Source organism: Bactrocera dorsalis, chromosome 2, assembly GCF_023373825.1.
Source record: "Bactrocera dorsalis isolate Fly_Bdor chromosome 2, ASM2337382v1, whole genome shotgun sequence".
Lineage (NCBI taxonomy): Eukaryota > Metazoa > Arthropoda > Insecta > Diptera > Tephritidae > Bactrocera > Bactrocera dorsalis.
This window is the reverse complement of record NC_064304.1, coordinates 31,218,697-31,239,051: the sequence shown is the minus strand read 5'-3', so window position 1 is coordinate 31,239,051 and position 20,355 is coordinate 31,218,697. Positions and strand designations below refer to the sequence as shown.

Here is a 20,355-nt window from a genome sequence, read left to right as displayed (position 1 = left end):
TTTTTGGCAAGTTGTGCACGACAAAATTCGACAATCGTTTTGCATGTAGGAAACCCATTAGTTGACAGAACGCTTCGAGTATGTGAGTGTGTGAGTGCGTTTGGCAGGTGGCATAGCCAAGAATTTGCACTCAGTATGTGCAGTTATTCGGTGACTTACAACTACACAAACAAGCGCGATTGTATGTAAAGCGACTAGAAGAGCGCATTAAAAAGAGTAAATAGCGGAAAATATAAAACCTTGATTTAAGTGCTTTTTCCCAACACACACTATAATTAAAGGAACTCAGCAGCGTAAAAGCCGCACCGGAAAGTGAGCAAAATAAAATGCACAACAAATACAACAAACATGCTGGTGTGCCACGATGCAGCAGTGATTTTGAAAAATACAAATAAAAAAAAAAACAAAAAAACATTTTACGATTTTTAAAACCACTTAAAAGCATTTTCGAACATTAAAGAAAGCAAATGCAAATAAAATTTTGCAAGCGAGTGGTGAAAAGGTCGAAAAATGCGACAGCATTCGTTTAAGGCGAGCATGTGTGTGAGTGTCGGCATACTTGCAGGTTCACGTAAGCATTGTTGGTGGCTTTGTGACATGTCATGTCGTTGCTGCCCGCATTGCCACAAAATGGCCCAGTACTCACGTACACCTGCAGTTGCGGCGGCACACACATATGTCTACACACGTATGCTCAAGACCGGAGTTGGCGCGCACAACAAGTCTGAAGTCTTGAGTGCTGTCAACTGAAAATCGTTGCAAAAGTCCGGCATGCCACACATTGCACATTGGACATGACATGCCTCAGGTGCGACATGGCACAAATGGACAGGCATTTCTTCGCCGCAACAAACACACACAAACACTCATGTGGACATTTACGTGTGTGTAAATACCCAGTAGGAATCGAAGGAAGGTGAAGTCTCTCATATGAGTCATTGTCAGGATTCTCCAACGGAGTAGAGGTCTTTCTCTTGCATAGCTTCCCCGGCGAGTACCTCGTGAGATACTTTCAAATTGTCGTCGTATAACTCATCGTTTCATCGAAGGCGATATTCATCGTTGCCAATGTGCATAGGATCATAAATCCTCCACAGAATCTTTCTCTCGAAAACTCGTAACGTCGACTCCTCAAATGTTGTCATTGTCCATGCCTCTGTAGCATAAAGCAGGACGGGAATAATGAGTAGCTTATAGAGTTTGGTCTTTGTTCGTCGAGAGAGGACTTTACTTCTCAATTGTCTACTCTGTCCGAAGTAGCTCCTGTTGGCAAGAGTTATTCTGCGTTGTTGCTGTTAACACTGGTTCCAAGATAGATGAAATTATCTACGATTTCGAAGTAATGACTGTTAACTACGACGTGGGAGCTCACACGCGAATTTGACGACTAACGACTTGACAGGAGATATTACGTCTTGCCCTCGTTCACTATCAGACGTACGCCAGCACTTTTCCTACAGGCCTATCACAACTACTTTGACAATATGTGACGTGACAAGTGCATTGATATACAGAACATGCAACTGCAATGGTTTGTGAAATTCCGCAAACGTCTCTGGTTATGCCGGGTTAAATTGCATAATACAATTTGCCGCATATGTCATGTGCCAGATACTTACTTTTCCATTTGCTCAGCACAGCTCTACGCCTGCTTCTTTCCGTGCGCTGCAATCCTCGCCGTCCCTTGACACTCCGTTACTGGTATTGCCTTGCACACATTTAGCAGTCGCATTTCACAGTTGCATTCCTACGGCTCTCTGACATATTTTTGACCATCCATTTACTTCAATTAATTTGGCAAAAACTCTGTGGATTTGTAGTTAACGAGCCGGTTAAATTGAACAAGTAATGCAATTGCTGTGGAAAATTTTCCACTTTGAGAAAGCAAATCATACACTTTAAACGTAATTAAACGGGGGACACAACGGGTAGATGCTGTCGAACTTAATATTCGTTTAGTTGCTCTTTCTCTCTTGCTGGCTGCGATATATACATATATAGGGTAGTCGAAAAAGTCTTTTCGCATTTTGTCAATAGATTTCGTTGCAGTTGTATATCTCCAGTGCTGCTAATCACTTTGTGTCACACCATTAAGTTTTGGAAAAGTGAGATTCTAGTATAATATTTCAGAAAATATCGAAATATATTTTCATCGAGAGACCTGATCTCACGGAAATATTTAAAAAATTAAAAAAAGGTATGGGCATAAATCCCAAAATTCATAGAATAAAATTGAAATAGCTATGCATGCACTTGCATCGTCTTAAACTAGATGGATTTGAAAGTCAACGGCATTAAGCCGCAATCAAACCTTTAAAAACAACAGTACTAGCCAGACGAAGCAGAATCGCTGCTTTGGCTAGACAAACCAGTATACATCAGGACCCGAAAAATTGAAAAAATTGAATATCGAGCTGTAATTAAATTTTTATTTTTGAAAGGCAATACGCCTTCACAAATCAAAGATGAGTTGGACTTTGTGTATGGTGACTCCACGATCTTCATTTACACTCTCACCTACTGCTACGATATTTTCTTCACTGAGTGCTGAATGTGATCTCTTCGGTCAAATATTATCCAATAATGAATGTTGGGTCTCAAGATGCGAAATGGTGTTGCGAATAATAATCTCCTATGCTGTTGGTCATAAGTTGAGCGAAGCGCACAAACAATACTGAAAAAAACAAAATGACCGCTTGACACGACTCACGCGTGATCTGTCAATAAAAAGCTATTGAAAAAAGTACCTCTGCTTGAAAGTTCCTTTGATAAAGAGCATATGATTTATAAGGGTTTTGAAACACTGTTGTGAAAAAGTAAATGACAATCCAATTACGATGTCCATATAAAGGGTGGGCCATATAAAATATTTAATTTAAAGAGGGGGCGTAAAAGAGTGAGTGTAGCGTTTGCTGTATGCCACATAGCGCCGTCTTCCTCTTCAATTTGCTTGAAGAAAAATTCGGTTAACATTGCGCGATATCGCTCACCATTGATGGTTATGGCGGTTCCTTCTTCATTTTCGAAGAAAAATGGGCCGATGATTCCACCAGACCAAAATCCGCACCATACAGTGATTCGTGCTGGGTGCATTGGCTTCTCGACGATTACGTGCGGGTTTTCTGTGCCCCAAATGCGACAATTCTGCTTGTTGACGTAACCATCGAGGTGGATATGAGCCTCGTCCGAAAAGATGATTTTTCGGTAAAATTGACCATCCTCGGTAAAACGATCTTCTGCCCAATCTGTCAATATTTCCCAGTTTTCTTCAGTGAATAGCGACCCATTTCGTAAATTTTAGACTTTTTACTGAATATCTGTCCCTTTCCGAATGCTATTTGACGTTTCCAATATCGAAATATAAATAACTCAAATTTAAAACGTTAGATGACCCACTCTTTATAATTAAGAGAAAAATCAGGGTTATCAGAGTTCATGAGATAAAAAATTATACTTACAGCATTTGTAAAGAAATAAAAGTTTGCATTTTGAAATAAATCTGCTTGATGATAAAATATTATATAATAAAATTTATACTATTTTATTATATCTTTATTTTTTAGGATTTTAGTATAAGTAGAATAAGAGGTAACTGTATGCCTTGTTGCCGTTTGTGGGCATCTTTCATACAAGTTAATTACTCTACTTACTTTAATACAATACTAAAATTAAGAAAAAAACTTGTCAATAGACTAAGAAGAATAATATACCTTTACGCATTCAACTAAGGAAATATTCCATAACTTTTTTTCAAAACTTTTATTTACTTAAAACAAAGCTAACGAATGTTCGAAACTAAAATCTCTGACAACTCCTTGTTAAAGGCAAACTTTTGTAAGGATCAGCTTGCATTTAAACGCTTAAGACTGAATGCCAAACTTTACAACTTGCGAGTACTTAGGCTACTTAAGAAATTATGTACTTTTCGAATAAACTCGTTGCACTCGTTTGTGCAACACCACAAAATGCCTTTTTCATTTCCATTTACATGGCGCGCAAGCTGTTTGTTTGTATGTGTGCCTTTTGTTTTTGTTGGTATTTGTTTTTGCTGTTGAATTTCGCTTGCACTCATAGCGCAATTATTTTATTTTCATTTATTCTTTTATTCACCTAAATACAAAATCAACATTTTCTCTGCATTTGTTGACGAAGACTAGAAGCTAGAGCAGCGGAGTGGAGGCAAGGAATGCGAAAAGAAAATCTAAACATCAACAGACAACGGACAAATATGCTTAAGCACTTAAGTAAGCACACATGGCAGCAAGTAATGGGCAACAAGCAACATTTTAAGTGCATGGGTGTGGCTGGTTAAAACGAAAGACAAAGAGGGAAAAAGAGAGAAAGAGTGAGTTGGCAGAAGCTTGCAGTGTGTGGTTGTGGGCAGTTGCAAGCATACACTATGTACAGTTAATAGTTTATTATAAGAAAAATTTTGTATAGAAAGTGCTTTGTATGTGTGCGTGTGGGCCTGTGCGAAGTGGTCACAAAGTGCGCCTGTCGGTATGCTACTGACAGTGCAGCAAATTGAGACGCAGCATGAATGCGAAGAAAAGTTTCGAGTGATTTTTCCTGTGTGTGTCTGTGCGTGCGGTTGTGTGTTGCGAAGAGCACTTGTTACTTAGCGCACAGCTGCCATGTGCATTTTGTCTGCCCTTCTTTCTTTTGTGTATGCCACTTTCTAATTTCGAATTGTACATATCCCTTTTCTATGTCCATTTTGTGTGTCGTCGAGTGCGCTGAAATTGCATGTTAACTTATTTCCTTTCTTTGCTTTTGTTTCAATTGCAGATTGTCGAGTGCCGAGTGCAAGTTGAACAACAGCTGTACAAGTGAAACACACAAACTGGCAACAACGGTGGCAATTGCTGGGTGCTTGTGCCGCAACAAAAACGAGTTACAAAGTTTGTTGGCAGTGGACTACGCCGCGGGCAGTGAGGCAGTGTGTGTGCGCGCGTGTGAGAAATGGCAAGGGCGAGTGAGCGCGCAGTGGCAGCAGCAATAAATAAGTAAACAAAAGAAAACGCAAAACAAAAACAAACACTAGCGCGCGCGTAATTTCTTCAACAAAACTGGGACAAAGGCGGATTAACCGAGCAAACTGCAGCAAGGAAGACAAACGCGTCAGCACTAAGCGCAGCTTTCTCGAAATAAGCTTAGTGGCTTGCCTTTGTATGCGGCTGAAACAACATTGCAACAGCATTTGGCAACATTGTACCGTTGTGCTGCATGTCAACCGAGCTTAGCGAATTACGTGAGTCAGACCAGCAGGCGATTGCCGCAGCGCGCTGAGCGCTTACAGATTTAAGGCGCACACATTTTTAACTTTGCCACTAGCTGTTTGGTTGGCCCTCAGCACATTTGACAGTTGCAACAGTTGCAGCAACAGCGCGAACGGCAGTAACGTGCGTGACCTGAGCCAAGCAAAGCAAACACTGCCAACCCTAAACACGCGCGCAAATTGAAAAATCAAAGCGTGCATTAGAAAAGTAACAGTAAATAACGGCAGGTGTGAAAAGGCAAGCAAAAGAGAGAAGTGTTGGAAGGTGGTAGCGGCAAAGGCTCAAAGCTGAAAGTCAAGAGTTCAAACGCGCAAAAGCCAGAGGGAAAGCACAATCAGCGCGTCCGCTAAAGCAACAAGCATTTTCCAATTGCAACCGTACCAGCTGCTGCAGCGGGAGCGAGGGAGTTCTGAAGGGCAACCTAGTGGCGCGTACACGCGCTTCACAACCCCGCATAAATCGCTCGACACACGCTCAATCGCTGCGATTTGTGACGCACTCAAGTGGGAATTGCAGCGCGGCGGCGGTGAGTGAGTACTAAGCGCGGTGCAGCCGGAGCGCATATACAACGAGGCAATCGTGTGTGAGCGCTTGACCTGTTAGGGCTGAACTACTGTGTTGTGTAGTGACGTCATTCAATTTGCTGGCAAAAGTTGTGCAAACACCGCAGGGTTAAGCGTCGGCCTAGTTTCGCGCCATCGTCGGTCGTACAGTTGAGCGCCGGGTCGTAATACAAACGTGCGGCGTCGTTTCGGTTCGTCATTCGTACGAGATACGAGCGTGTATGTGTGTGCGCGTGCGGTAGCCAGAAATTGTTGTACATACATACACACACACACATATATTAGTTTCTATGCCCGTGCGATTGTTAGTGTGTGCGTGCGCGCCTCTTTAAACCAACACAAACACTAAACCCGGTCAGGCGTTTTGAGCCGAGCCAATTGAGCCAGCCAGGCAGTCAGTCGTCAATCAGCTGTGTGCACATCGAGTATATCGCGCGCGCATAGCCAGCGCCAGTCGAGCAGTGTTAATAAGGTGTACGTGCACGTGCACGCCGCATTCAACCGTTACATTTTGCGCACGTCGTTCGTTACATTAGCCGCTTCCGTACTCACCACCATCATCACCTGTAGTTAGCATGGCTCACACAACGTCCTTGCTGTCGGGCGCGTCGTCAGCCGCGGCGTCGCCTCTGTCGTCGCGTCAATACAGTGTCGCATCGTCGCCTAGGCTGAGCGGCGACATCGGTCGTGGTCTATTCGCCATTGTTGTGCTGCTGTTGCGTATGTCCTCCGTGTATGGCGTCATCGATCGCTTGGTGGTGCAGACATCGAGCGGTCCGGTGCGCGGTCGCTCCGTCACCGTGCAGGGTCGAGAAGTGCACGTCTACACAGGCATACCGTATGCCAAGCCACCATTAGATGATTTACGATTTCGCAAACCGGTGCCAGCGGAACCCTGGCACGGTGTGTTGGATGCAACGCGACTGCCGGCAACCTGTGTGCAAGAAAGGTAAGCGCGCAATTTCGCAAAGGTTCTAACTAGCGGCGCTATATTTCGCTCAGTCATGACAGTTGGTAAATGAAAAGCGCAAATAATTGTCTGCTGGCAGTGGCAAGTGGGGGAAATTGGTGCGCCATTGGCGGTGGCACTTGCTGAAAACTTTCAAATAATAATATATGTTAATGCGGCGCTTGTTGTTGTAGTAGCGACACAAAATGACCAGCAATTTATGGTCGTATTTTGCGTTATTAATGACAAGCGCCAGGTGCGGTGCACACTTAGCTTCTCTGCATAACGGTGTAATGTTGGGCATGCAAATTTCTGCACTATCATGGCTCCTTTATGTTGGCTTAACTGATGGCTGCTCAATTAATTTATATTTGGTTTCCTGTTGTTATATATGCGCCACCTCTGTGTAGTGCCTCCAGTAAACTTTCAGCATCGCAGATTTTTTTTCCTAATTTTCGTAATGTGCGGCATGCATCGACTCCATTAATTTGGTTCTCAAGTAGACATTGTATACATAACATATTACATAAGCGTATTTGAAGTAGACCAAAATAGCAAAATCTATCCATTAGAGGTCTTGCACACATTTTTTTTTTATTTTTTTCGGTGAAAAACTAAAGAACCCTCAGTTTGATATCGTTAATCACACAAACTATATACTAAATTGAGTTAGTATTGCTTAAAATTATGGAGAACTAATATAAACTAATATAATGAACTTCAATGAACCAAATATTCACCATTTTAGTTGACCACTTTTTGCTATTTTTCCACTAGAGACATTATTCCATCAGTGTAAAACTTTTCTGGTTTCTCGGCGAAAAACTGCAACAAGTAATTTTCACGGGCTTCTCTTGAAGCCAACTTAACTCCATTAACTACCTTAATGCATTGATCGAAACGAATGATAGTCCGATGGTGCAAGGTCAGGGCTATATGGTGGATGCATCAAAACTGCCCAGCCAAGCTCTCCCAGTTTTTGGCGAGTCATCAAAGATTGTGTGTTGTCCTGATGGAAGACGAAGCCCTTTTTGTTGATTACTTCTGATCGTTTTTTTCGATTGCTTGCTTCAATCTCATCAGTTGTTGACAGTAAAATGTAGAATCAATCGTTCGACCAGGTGGGAACAGCTTATAGTGGAATATTCTTTTCCAATCTCACCAAAAACTCAGCATAACCTTTCGAGGCATCAATCCTGGCTTTGCGACCATTTGTTGAGCTTCACCTCACTTGGAACATAATCTTTTTCGCACATTATTGTCGTATTTGATCCACTTTTCGTCTCCTGTTGCTATTCGCTTCAGAAATGGTTCGATTTCATTTTGTTTTAACAAAGCATCATAGATGTTAATTCGGTCCATTAATTTTTTCACAGACAATTCATGTGGCACCCAAACATCGAGCTTCTTTTTGTAGCCAGCCTCTTTTAAATGCTTCAAAACAAGTTGATGCTGAATGTTAAGTTTCTTAGCAATGTCATGGCTGCTTATTTGACGGTCCTGGTCAATCTTTTCCATAAGTTCATCGACTTTTTCAAAAAAATTTCCCGAGGATCCTAGTGGAAAGGGGCACCTGTGATAAATTTTTTTTGAAAAGTGGGCATGTCCGCGCTCTCTAACAAGTTTAGTGTATATATCTCCTAAACACTTAAGCTATAACAACTAAATTTGCTGAGTACAAATCTTCTGTCGACAGTGTGAAAATGGCTGAAATCGGAGGAACTATTAAGAACTATTAAAAGCGCGATAAATCAATAAATACGCCAGTGACATAGAGAGCCTTACAGGTGCTGGCGTGTGAACTGAACGATGAGCGTGGTACCGCCCACTTTTTGGTGAAGTCCCATATCTCGGGACACGAACAGCCGATTTCGACAGAACTTGGTATGTGGCAGTCGTCTTACATTTTACACAATTTTAAATTCCACTTGATTCGTTCAGTTTCGAAGACACAAATCAAGAAGTAATTAATATAACGGGATACAACTTTACTGGAATAAAGTATTTAGTGTGTGCCACCTTATGACCAAAAATTGTTAAAATCCAATAAGAACTATTCAAGTCCCTTGGTACCGAATATTTAGACCCCGGTACCTATAGTTGACATTTGATTGAAACTGTTGGTCAATGTAACGGGTGATTTTTTTGAGGTTAGGATTTTCATGCATTAGTATTTGACAGATCACGTGGGATTTCAGACATGGTGTCAAAGAGAAAGATGCTCAGTATGCTTTGACATTTCATCATGAATAGACTTACTAACGAGCAACGCTTGCAAATCATTGAATTTTATTACCAAAATCAGTGTTCGGTTCGAAATGTGTTTCGCGCGCGTGTTTTGTTCAGCGATGAGGCTCATTTCTGGTTGAATGGCTACGTAAATAAGCAAAATTGCCGCATTTGGGGTGAAGAGCAACCAGAAGCCGTTCAAGAACTGCCCATGCATCCCGAAAAATGCACTGTTTGGTGTGGTTTGTACGCTGGTGGAATCATTGGATCGTATTTTTTCAAAGATGCTGTTGGACGCAACGTTACGGTGAATGGCGATCGCTATCGTTCGATGCTAACAAACTTTTTGTTGCCAAAAATGGAAGAACTGAACTTGGTTGACATGTGGTTTCAACAAGATGGCGCTACATGCCACACAGCTCGCGATTCTATGGCCATTTTGAGGGAAAACTTCGGACAACAATTCATCTCAAGAAATGGACCCGTAAGTTGGCCACCAAGATCATGCGATTTAACGCCTTTAGACTATTTTTTGTGGGGCTACGTCAAGTCTAAAGTCTACAGAAATAAGCCAGCAACTATTCCAGCTTTGGAAGACAACATTTCCGAAGAAATTCGGGCTATTCCGGCCGAAATGCTCGAAAAAGTTGCCCAAAATTGGACTTTCCGAATGGACCACCTAAGACGCAGCCGCGGTCAACATTTAAATGAAATTATCTTCAAAAAGTAAATGTCATGAACCAATCTAACGTTTCAAATAAAGAACCGATGAGATTTTGCAAATTTTATGCGTTTTTTTTTTTTAAAAAGTTATCAAGCTCTTAAAAAATCACCCTGTATAATACAAAGTTCTTTCCAAAGTAAACAAGACTTTAAAAAAAACAGAACAAATGTTTTTTTTCCCCAAATCAATTTATTTTATTCAAAATAGTCTCCTTCTGCTTCAATACAGCTTTTTGCACGGTCCAAAAACATGTCGAACGAGTGTTTTAGCTCGTTGGCCGGTATGGCCGCTAGTTTGCCAGTGCAGGCCTGTTGAATGGCCTCTACGTCTGCATATTGCTTTCCTTTCATGGGCAAATACATTTTTCCGAAAAGGAAGAAGTCTCACGGTGCCATATCAGGTGAATACGGCAGGTGGTTAACAGCGTCACAAGCGTCGATCGATGATCTGAGCAATTTTTTGTCGTTAGTCAATTTGTGCGGAACAAACCGTGTACACACCTTTCGTAAGCCCAAATGTTCGGTCAAAATGCGTTAAATCGATGTTTTGGAGATGTTCAATTCCATTTCCATGAATTTCAATGATGATTTCGGCTGATTTTTGAGATGAATTCACGCACAGTTTCGATGGAATCTCCGGTGATCACGGATTTTGATTGGTCCACATGTTGATCGCCATTTATGTCCTCACGACCACTTTTAAAATTTTGAAACCACTCGCGCATTCTGCTACGGAATAGGCAATCATTGCCTTAAACTCGTTTCATCAATTGAAACGTGTCGGTAAAAGTTTTGCCAATTTTAAAACAAAATTTAATGTTGACTCTTTGTTCGAAGCTCATTTTCGCACCGATAACACAAACATACTGAAACTTAAAACGCAATAAATTTATTTCCAATCTATTGAATGTCATAAAATTCTCACTGAACAATCAGTAAAGATAGCAGATTCTAACGCACTATTGATGCCGCCACCAGAGGTTGCTAGATTCAGTCCTGCTTACTTTGGAAAACACCTTGTATATATAACTAAAATTAAGGGCTAATCCTTCTCTAATAATGGTCTGTATGTGAAAAATGGATTGAATCGGATCAATTTTCCCTGAGCTCCCATATACCTAATATAAAGATTTTCGAACTTCCAGTTGACTTTATACCGCTTATGTCGGTCGAGATGTGACTTATCTCAATGAAAATTAAACAGTGTATCCTTGTGCCGAAAATATATAAAATTGAGAGAAAACTTAACCCAGCCCTTATACAACTAACATCAGGATTTTCGAACATCGATTAATTTTACTCTTTGGAAAACATTTTTGAGAATTTTTTCAAAATTTTTTGTCCTACTTCAAAAAAGTTATGAATTTTTCTATTTTTTGCTAAAAAAATGGCTTTTTTATATTCAAATAGCCATAACTTTTGTAGAAATTGACTTTTGGGGACCATTTTTTTTTTTTTAAAATTTTGTTTTTGAATGAACTTTTCGAAAAAATACTCGAAAAAAATTTAACACGATCAATTATATAAAATAATCGTTTTTTTTTAAGTAAAATCGTTTTTTTTTTTTTGGAAGTTCGCCATTTTTTTTATTTATCTTTTTTCACCCCAAAAAAAGCTTCAATTAATTTGGCAACTATCCCTGCTAATCCCGGAGTCGGCCGAGTTTTTTTAATATTTTTTTTTATTTATTTAAAAATTTTTTTCATTTTTTAAATAAAAAAAATATAAAAAAAAATCGGCCCACTCCGAGATTAGCAGGGATAGTTGTCAAATTAATTGAAGTTTTTTTGAGAAAAAAAAAAACAAAAAACAAAAATGGCGAAATTTCAAAAAAATAAAAATTAAGATTTTACTTAAAAAAAAACGATTATTTTATATAATTGATCGTGTTAAATTTTTTTCGAGTATTTTTTCGAAAAGTTCATTCAAAAACAAAAATTAAAAAAAAAAAAATGGTCCCCAAAAGTCAATTTCTACAAAAGTTATGGCTATTTGAATATAAAAAAGCCATTTTTTTAGCAAAAAATAGAAAAATTCATAACTTTTTTGAAGTAGGACAAAATATTTTGAAAAAATTCTCAAAAATGTTTTTCAAAGAGTAGAAAAGGATGGATAAGTTTCAGCAAAATCTAAAGGGGTCGGGTTCAAAAGTGGTCGATTTGGTATGGAATACCCCATATGTATTTATAACATTGCTTGTATTTCGAACTTTTGATTGACGTTTTACACCTTAAAGAATTTCCCTGGATTTAATTTTTACCAGCTGCAAGAATATCAAATGTTCGGTTGCACCCGAATTGAGCCCTTCCTTACTTATTTCATGTAATTTATTGCCAAGAATTTCATTAAATTTGTCAGAAAAGTTCAATACAAATAATCCAAATGAGGAATTTAGTTAATTAAAATGATGAAATAAACATTTTTCAATGAAGGCATATGCTTTTACGAGTACATACATATTTGTATATTTAATGACACGCCCACACTGATATATGCAAATGCCAAAATACAATAGATAGACTTAAACTCGTAATTAACTTTTCAATGATATTGTTATTGAAAATTCTCTTCCGCATATTTGCTCACTTATACCGACACACATCGTATTCAAAAGCAAACGCAAAGCTAGTACAAAAACAACGAAACTAGCGTAGGTGTATTTATGTACCTATGCTAACCATTATTTGCTCGATTAAATGTAATTGCGTAGGTAAGTTTTCGATTTCCAGAAAACATTGGCAATAGAGGTATATGTATGTATCGTACATATTTGAATTCTCATTAAATCCTGTCTACGCTCCATGGCATGATTGATGGTTAATGGAGTTCATATTTACATTGTGTTCACGATTCAACACTTTACAGCAGACAAAACTAACACTTGAGTAATATATGTACATTTGTACGGTGTTTAATATGAGTACACATGGGCGATTAAAATGTAAATGAATACAGTGTGCTAAAAGTATTATTTCATGTTGGCATCACCTGGCTAATGGTAAAATGGGATCGTTGATAATCTCGCAAAAGTGTTTTAGGGAGTCTTCTTCATTACGAACACAAGTATTTCAGTGGAAAAAATATTCAGTGAATGAGCTTTATTATAGATTACGAGGCGTGGGTTAAGGAAACAAATCTGTTTAACAATCTAGAGAGGCACTGATACCAGCCGAGGCTTCCCTGGGGTAGTTTCGACCCGATTTTATCTAATAAACTTAAGGATATAATTATATTTATAACTAAGGACAGTTCTACCAACTTAGCCAAATACATACATTTTTATACTCTTATACAAGGTCTGTCGCAAAAGAAATAGGACTGTTAAAAAAACAACAAAAAATTAATATTTTTCAAAAGTTATATTTTTTTATTCGAAGTAGTTTCCTTGTGCTTCCATATAGCGTTTAGCCCGGTCAATTAGCATTTCAAATGAGTGTTTAAGGTCATTTTTCGGAATGCTCTTGAGAATGAGAGATGACCCGGCGCATTATCGTGCAACAGGCGCCAGGACCCTGCCTCACGGTTTTGTGGTCGAGCACGACGAATGTGTGACAAAAAACGCTTCATAACACTAAGGTAAAGCACAGCATTAATCGTTTGGCCAGGTGGGATGAGCTCTCGGTGTACAATACCCTCGGAATCGTAAAAACAAATCAGCATTGTCTTTATATACATTTATATGCATTTTACGACCGATGACCAAAAGCTGCTGTCACTTTTTGATCGATAACATCAATTGTAGTTATTCAATTGTCTTAAAATTTTTACGAAATATCAACAAGAGATCAAACTTTTTATTTCATATACCCACCAATAGGTGGTGGTGAAAATAAGAGAACGTGTTTTATTCATAACACTGTGTCTTTGTGCTTAAAATAGATAAATATGAGCGAAAACTTGCCCTAGCGCCTATATAACTGACTTTACTTTATATGGTTGATTTTACACCTTAAAATATTTCCCTGGCTTTGATTCTTGCAAGTGGCCTATTAACTAATCTAGACTGCTTTCACTGCCATTGGAGATTTATACAACAGCTGTTTTCGATATTCGAAAATTGACATCGTGTATTATCCTTTTCTCTTCGAAGTGTCTAAGTCCGCTGTAATAATGTAATACATTTTCTTACTGACAAACAGGTGACGCTAAATCAGAGTTGTACAAGGAGATTTCGAGTAGAATAGCTTCAAATATCCTCGGTGACGAGATTGACGAGTGTCAGTTTTGCATTGCGAAAAATTACTGAATCTAGTAGAATAGTCAGATAATCTACTTAACGGGCTAAATCGCGTGGTTAAGTGGTAGGTAGAACGTGGTCTAATGTATATATTATAGCTTCTGGATTATCATTATAAACTAAATGTACAGGTTGTTTGTTCGATTCACCACTCTCTAAGTAATTATTATGCTCATAATTTTTGTATGTGTAAATGCAATCAATATGAAAATTTCCGCTTCTTACTGTTAACTAATAAATCAGGATCCAACTATATATAATTATACAAGTATATAGGTATATATAAATATACTTACCAATAACCAAAGGACTTATCATTTTTATCTCTCCTTTGTGGCTTAATGCTGTATGACTAAGACCCATTTACCCGTCATTGTAAGCAGATATAACATTGAGGTTGCTTTTCCAGCAATAAAGCCTTTAATTTACACTGAGCGAAAAGCGACTGCTTGTTGCCGTTGAATATAAAGATAAGCTGCTTTGCTTTGCTTTGCTTACACACGCTACTAATTGCCAACTAATTGTTTGTTCTTTGATTTGACCATTGCAGATATGAATATTTTCCCGGTTTCTCCGGCGAAGAGATATGGAATCCTAACACAAATGTCTCCGAAGATTGCCTCTACATAAATGTTTGGGCGCCAGCGAAAGCGCGTTTGCGGCACGGACGTGGTGCCAATGGTGGTGAGGTGAGTGCGGCCGTTAGCAACAATTTTCAATTTATTAAAAGCAAGCTAACTAACTGTAGCACATGCTACACACATATTGCAATATTGCCAACTCATTCATTCTATTCTCATATTTCCTTACGTACGCAATTTCACTTTCAGCACTCCAATAAAGCCGACACTGATCATTTGATACACAACGGAAATCCGCAGAACACCACAAATGGCTTACCCGTGCTCATTTGGATTTACGGTGGTGGCTTCATGACCGGCACTGCCACACTCGATATATACAATGCGGACATTATGTCGGCTGTGGGTAATGTCATTGTGGCATCGTTTCAATATCGTGTGGGCGCTTTTGGTTTCCTGCACCTGTCACCCGCTATGCCCGGCTACGAGGAGGAGGCACCCGGCAATGTGGGGTTGTGGGATCAGGCATTGGCTATACGTTGGCTGAAAACGAATGCTCATGCTTTCGGTGGTAATCCCGAGTGGATGACACTTTTCGGTGAATCGGCTGGTTCGAGTTCGGTGAATGCGCAGCTTGTGTCGCCAGTGACGGCGGGTTTGGTCAAGCGTGGCATGATGCAATCGGGCACAATGAATGCGCCCTGGAGTCATATGACGTCGGAAAAGGCCGTAGAGATTGGCAAGGCGTTAATCAACGACTGCAATTGCAATGCGTCGCTGTTGTCGGTGAGTTTGGGGAAAATAATTTCAATTTCAAATTTGATTAAAGAACTCGGTTTTTATGGGATTTAGTGCGATTTAAGCAGAATTATTGAGCCAAAAAAAAGAAAAATTTGAACTATTTAAAGTTAAGCATAGATTTAGAGCGCAAAATAACTGTGCAGTTTCTTTCTTAGATGATATTTGTTTCAAACATTCTGAGTAGATTGTGGGCTCCAGATAGTTAGATCAAGTTTAGAAGTATCAATAGGTTTTTATTGCTGCCAAATAAGGCAAGAATGGTTCCCTACTTGAATAAATTATAATATTAGCAACGTGAGTGGTAAAAGAATCGTGCAAAATTTATTCAAGTGTGTGTTCTATGAGGATATGATCTAAGGTACTGAAAAAATAAAATGTCTCGCAAAAGAGCAGCTGCTCAAAAAATGTTTGATTTTTCTGATAATTTTCTAACTTTCCGGTTGGATGTTTTAACCAAACATGTTAAGGGCTTAGGGTATTATAAGTATAATTTCGAACCTTTATTTAAAAATATATTTAATTTAAAGAATTACTTTGTTCATATATTTTCCGCAGGAAAATCCACAGGCTGTGATGGCCTGCATGCGCGCCGTCGATGCCAAAACGATTTCGGTGCAGCAGTGGAACTCCTACTCGGGCATTTTAAGTTTTCCATCTGCGCCGACCATTGATGGCGCATTTTTGCCAGATCACCCCATGAAAATGATGGAGACAGCCGATCTACGTGGCTATGACATACTGATGGGAAATGTCCGGGACGAAGGTAAGTTGTATTAATTATTCAATAAGTTTGATGGTTGACAAGTTAAGGCTTGCGTGGCATTCTTCCCTTTTTATAAAAAATTTCAAAAAATAGCGAATTTCTTAATTATTTTCACTAATTTTTGAACAGCTGTTCAACTTTCCAGAATATTATTATTTTTTTGGTTAAATGAAGCTTAAAATCTCACCTTTCCAAGACTAAATGGCATGACATATAGTAATATGATTGGTAGCACTGGAGATATACGACTGCAACGACATCTATTGACAAAATACGAATAGACTTTTTCAATTACCTCGTAGTATATAAGAAAAGTAGACGGAGGGTTTAGAAAAAAATTGCGAAGAAACTAGCTGTGCTTACACTATTTTCATATGTACTTTCATAACTGAACCGTGTAAGAAATGAGTTAATTTAACCATTTGTCTGACTTTGTCTATGTATGAGAGAACTAGTCCCTTAGGTTTATAGATCGATATGTAGTTGTTCACACACTCTTTACTCGCGGTTCATTTTTCGAAACCGCCCATATCCGATCACGAAAGCATATAGCTGTTTTAAATTCTTTTATGTTATAAGAACTCAACCTGTGAAGGGTATTATAACAGGTGCACTGGTGTGAAGTGAGCGTTAAAATACAAATGTGTTGGTAGAAAACACTTCTTGTGAACGAAACCTATTTTTTTCTCCATTTGGTTGGTATGACATCTGTCAAACATATTCAATAACCTTACAATCATTGAACAAGTAACATTATATACATATTTTCATTGCTTTCAAAATACCAAATTTTGCACTGAAAAGTAATGATTTGCGGAAGGCATTCATTTTTTGTTTCCGTTTGAAGAAAAGTGCTGCAGAGTCGCATCGAATGCTTGTCAGGGCATATGGTGATCATGTTCTATCAGAAGCAAATTGCAAAGATGGTTACAGCGGTTCAGAGATAATGATTTTGATGTGAGAAATGAAGAACATGGAAGACCTCCAAAGAAGTTTGAAGACACCGAATTGTAAGCAATATTGGATGAGATAATGCTTTAAGTTAAAAGCAAATGGGAACCATGTTTAATGTTGCACAGCAAAAAATTTCAGACCGTTTGAAAGTGTGGAAAATGGACACTAATTAGAAAACCGAAAAAGCCTTTGTGGAATTTAAATGTAGAAAATCATGAGTTAATCCGAGACAACCATGAACATCGACTGTAAAAACAAATCGATTCGGTGAGATGATCTGTGTTTGGAGGAATCAGAAGAGTTTGGCATATCATGAGCTTCTGAAAACTGGTGAAACTATTATAACTAATAGCTATAGATATCAAATGATCAATTTGAATCATGTATTTATCGAAAAACGACTAAAGTGGTCCAGAAGACTCGCCAAATAAACTTTGTTACACGACAATGCACCTGCATACAATGCAAAATCAGTTCAGGATACAATCAAACTACTTGGCTGGGAGCTGCTACCCCACCACTGTATTCGCAAGGCATAGCTTCTTCGGAATAACATTTATTTTCATCGACCCATTGGCTGAGCAGAACTTCAGTTCCTACGCGGAAGTCGAAAAATGGATATCTGATTGGTTTGCTTCAAAAGATTAACATTTATATTGGCATGGTATCCACAAATAGCATCAGAAAAGTGGCCAAAATGTGTAAAAAGCAATGACCCATACTATGAATTATATATTTTTTACTTTTTCATTAAAACTTGGTATTTCATTTTCACAAAAAACGCTCATCTCATACCTGGACGCTTAGATGCAGCCGAAATTAACCTTCTTCTTATTATTTTATAATTAATGATTTTTAAATTAACAAACTATAAGAAATTAGAACGAAAACCAAATCAACAAACAACACCAACAAGGGCTCGGGGAGATATCCTCGATGCCTGGCCAATATGATGATATGCTTGATAAAATGCTTTCGGTAAGCCGGCTCATAATTTTAGACCATAGGAACCAAACTCGGTGGTCGGCGGTGAAAAAAGATATGTATGTAAGGAATCCGACAAAACGTTTTAATTTCCCAGCAGAGGAGAATGGAATAATAGTTCTGTTATCGACAGTTCCAATGGCGACATTTACATGCCATAAGATGTAGTAGTAGCGGCCGTCTTCAGTAATAATCCATATGAATTCTTTTAGCCAATTGTTGGCATAACAGAAGGTACTAAGTGGGCTTCTGCTCTAATCAGTGAGTCCAATAACCTTCTAGTGAACCTAAGTCTTCCTGTGCTGGGTTACGCAAGCAGGCAATAATTAGACTCCAAAAGAAAATGAAGAGGCACACGATTTCGACCGCTCCTCTGAAAATTCCGCTCTTTCAGGGATTGTTTGAAGCAATGGAGTGTCCATAAGGAGGGTTAAAAGAAACACCTCAGGTCTTGGAACACTAGCAACACACTAGTTGCTGGTGTACAGATCAAATATCTACTCCCTCTAGGAAAAATAAATCTTTGTAATATTTTAAGGGTCGTCTCAAGGTACTTATCTTTGGATTAGAAAAATTAATTCTACAAAAATAAATTTACGATGTTGAAAAATTTTGAGTAGATTACTAACTCATAATCCTAAAGAAAAGACAAATGAATAATATTTTTTCAAAAGTTTAGTTTCCCCATAAAAACGTCAAAATAAATTACCAACCGAAAAAGTGTGGCAATATTATTTCATTAATCCTTATTATGACACCAAAGATGCACGTACCAGCAATTAATTGTCATATATTTCACTAAAACCAGCATTAAAGTTGGTGGAAACATACAAACACACGTCCCAGGACACAAAGAAAACTTTGCTAAAAAAGTTCGCCTAATAAAGTCAACGACTTCCGGACATCATATCCGCGCCATAAGCGCACATTCCAAAAATAACAAAACTAACTAGTCTCAGAACGACAATGGAGTTGGTGTTGCTGCAAAGTGTGGCAGATGGCGCTAAGTGCACTTTGAGCACTTCAGCCGCCACTGCCTCTATGAATATGTATTAAATGTATATATGTGCGCCTGCGTGGTTGTGTGTATGACTGTGTGCCTGACTTGCAACCGCTAAAATAGACTGGCAACAGTCAACTTCCTGCCACATGCACTTCATTCGCGTTAGTGGCGCGCGACACAGTTGCCAGTTGCAACAAACAATTCATAATTTCTTGTTGTTGGCTTTGTTGTTATTTTTGTTTAGCTGCTGCTCCATTTTCCAAAATTACTTTATTTCCCCATTTGAGCGGCACTAAAGTGGTAATGGCGAAACGGGTAAAGTCTGCTTATAAGTATGTCAGTGTGTGTGTGTGTGCTGCGAGGTTGGCGAAGAGGAAGCGCGGCAGGATGCTGCATTATTGCGACTATTACTCTGACGTCAGAGTTGCCCCAGAAAAACCAGCCGACGCTGGGTTGAGTGTTGCCAGTTTAAGCTCAAAGTGCCTTGCGAGGCATTGGACGTGGGTAAGGAGGAGGAGGAGGTGGAGGGGCTTATAAAAAATAGGCCATAAAATGCGCTTGCCGCTGATGGCTGCTCTGCTGGACCGGTTGACAAGCGAACGGGGATAACAATAATATGACTGTGACACATATACACACATACATAGGTATGTATTTAGTTATGTATATATGTATCTACACAATGTTGTATATATTGCGGTGCAGAGCTCATTCGGTTGCAATGATTTCGCGCAGCTCACATTTTTTATGCTTAAATGCATCGTTTTCGTAGTTTATGACGCGCGCTCACACTATAAAAAATTGCGAAATTGCAGTATGCGATTGTGGCGCAGTAGCAGGGGAGCACATTCGCAAAATGTTGCCAGTGTTGCCATTCTTTATAATATTTTTTTTTTTTTATTACCTATTGGTCCACTGAGCATCATAAATTTTGTGTTGGTAAAATTTTTGAAGTTTCGTTTAAAGTATATTTCTGATATACATATGCACATATAGGGGGATTTTTTAAGAGCTTGATAACTTTTTTTAAAAAAAAACGCATAAAATTTGCAAAATCTCATCGGTTCTTTATTTGAAACGTTAGATTGGTTCATGACATTTACTTTTTGAAGATAATTTCATTTAAATGTTGACCGCGGCTGCGTCTTAGGTGGTCCATTCGGAAAGTCCAATTTTGGGCAACTTTTTCGAGCATTTCGGCCGGAATAGCCCGAATTTCTTCGGAAATGTTGTCTTCCAAAGCTGGAATAGTTGCTGGCTTATTTCTGTAGACTTTAGACTTGACGTAG

The 20,355-nt window shown here is 38.9% G+C and overlaps 1 protein-coding gene across 7 annotated transcripts in view; it reads left to right on the top strand.

Annotated features, from left to right (window-relative positions):
- Nucleotides 1-20,355, top strand: part of LOC105231876 (acetylcholinesterase) — a 195,084-nt gene that overhangs the window by 74,005 nt on the left and 100,724 nt on the right. For all 7 annotated transcript variants that reach the window (XM_049449431.1, XM_049449428.1, XM_049449427.1 and 4 more), the window contains 4 exons: nt 4,789-6,791; nt 14,531-14,669; nt 14,811-15,347; nt 15,918-16,125. In XM_049449431.1, coding sequence (XP_049305388.1) covers nt 6,418-6,791; nt 14,531-14,669; nt 14,811-15,347; nt 15,918-16,125 — 1,258 coding nt within the window. In that variant the 5' untranslated portion in view covers nt 4,789-6,417. The remainder of the gene's footprint in view (nt 1-4,788; nt 6,792-14,530; nt 14,670-14,810; nt 15,348-15,917; nt 16,126-20,355) is intronic.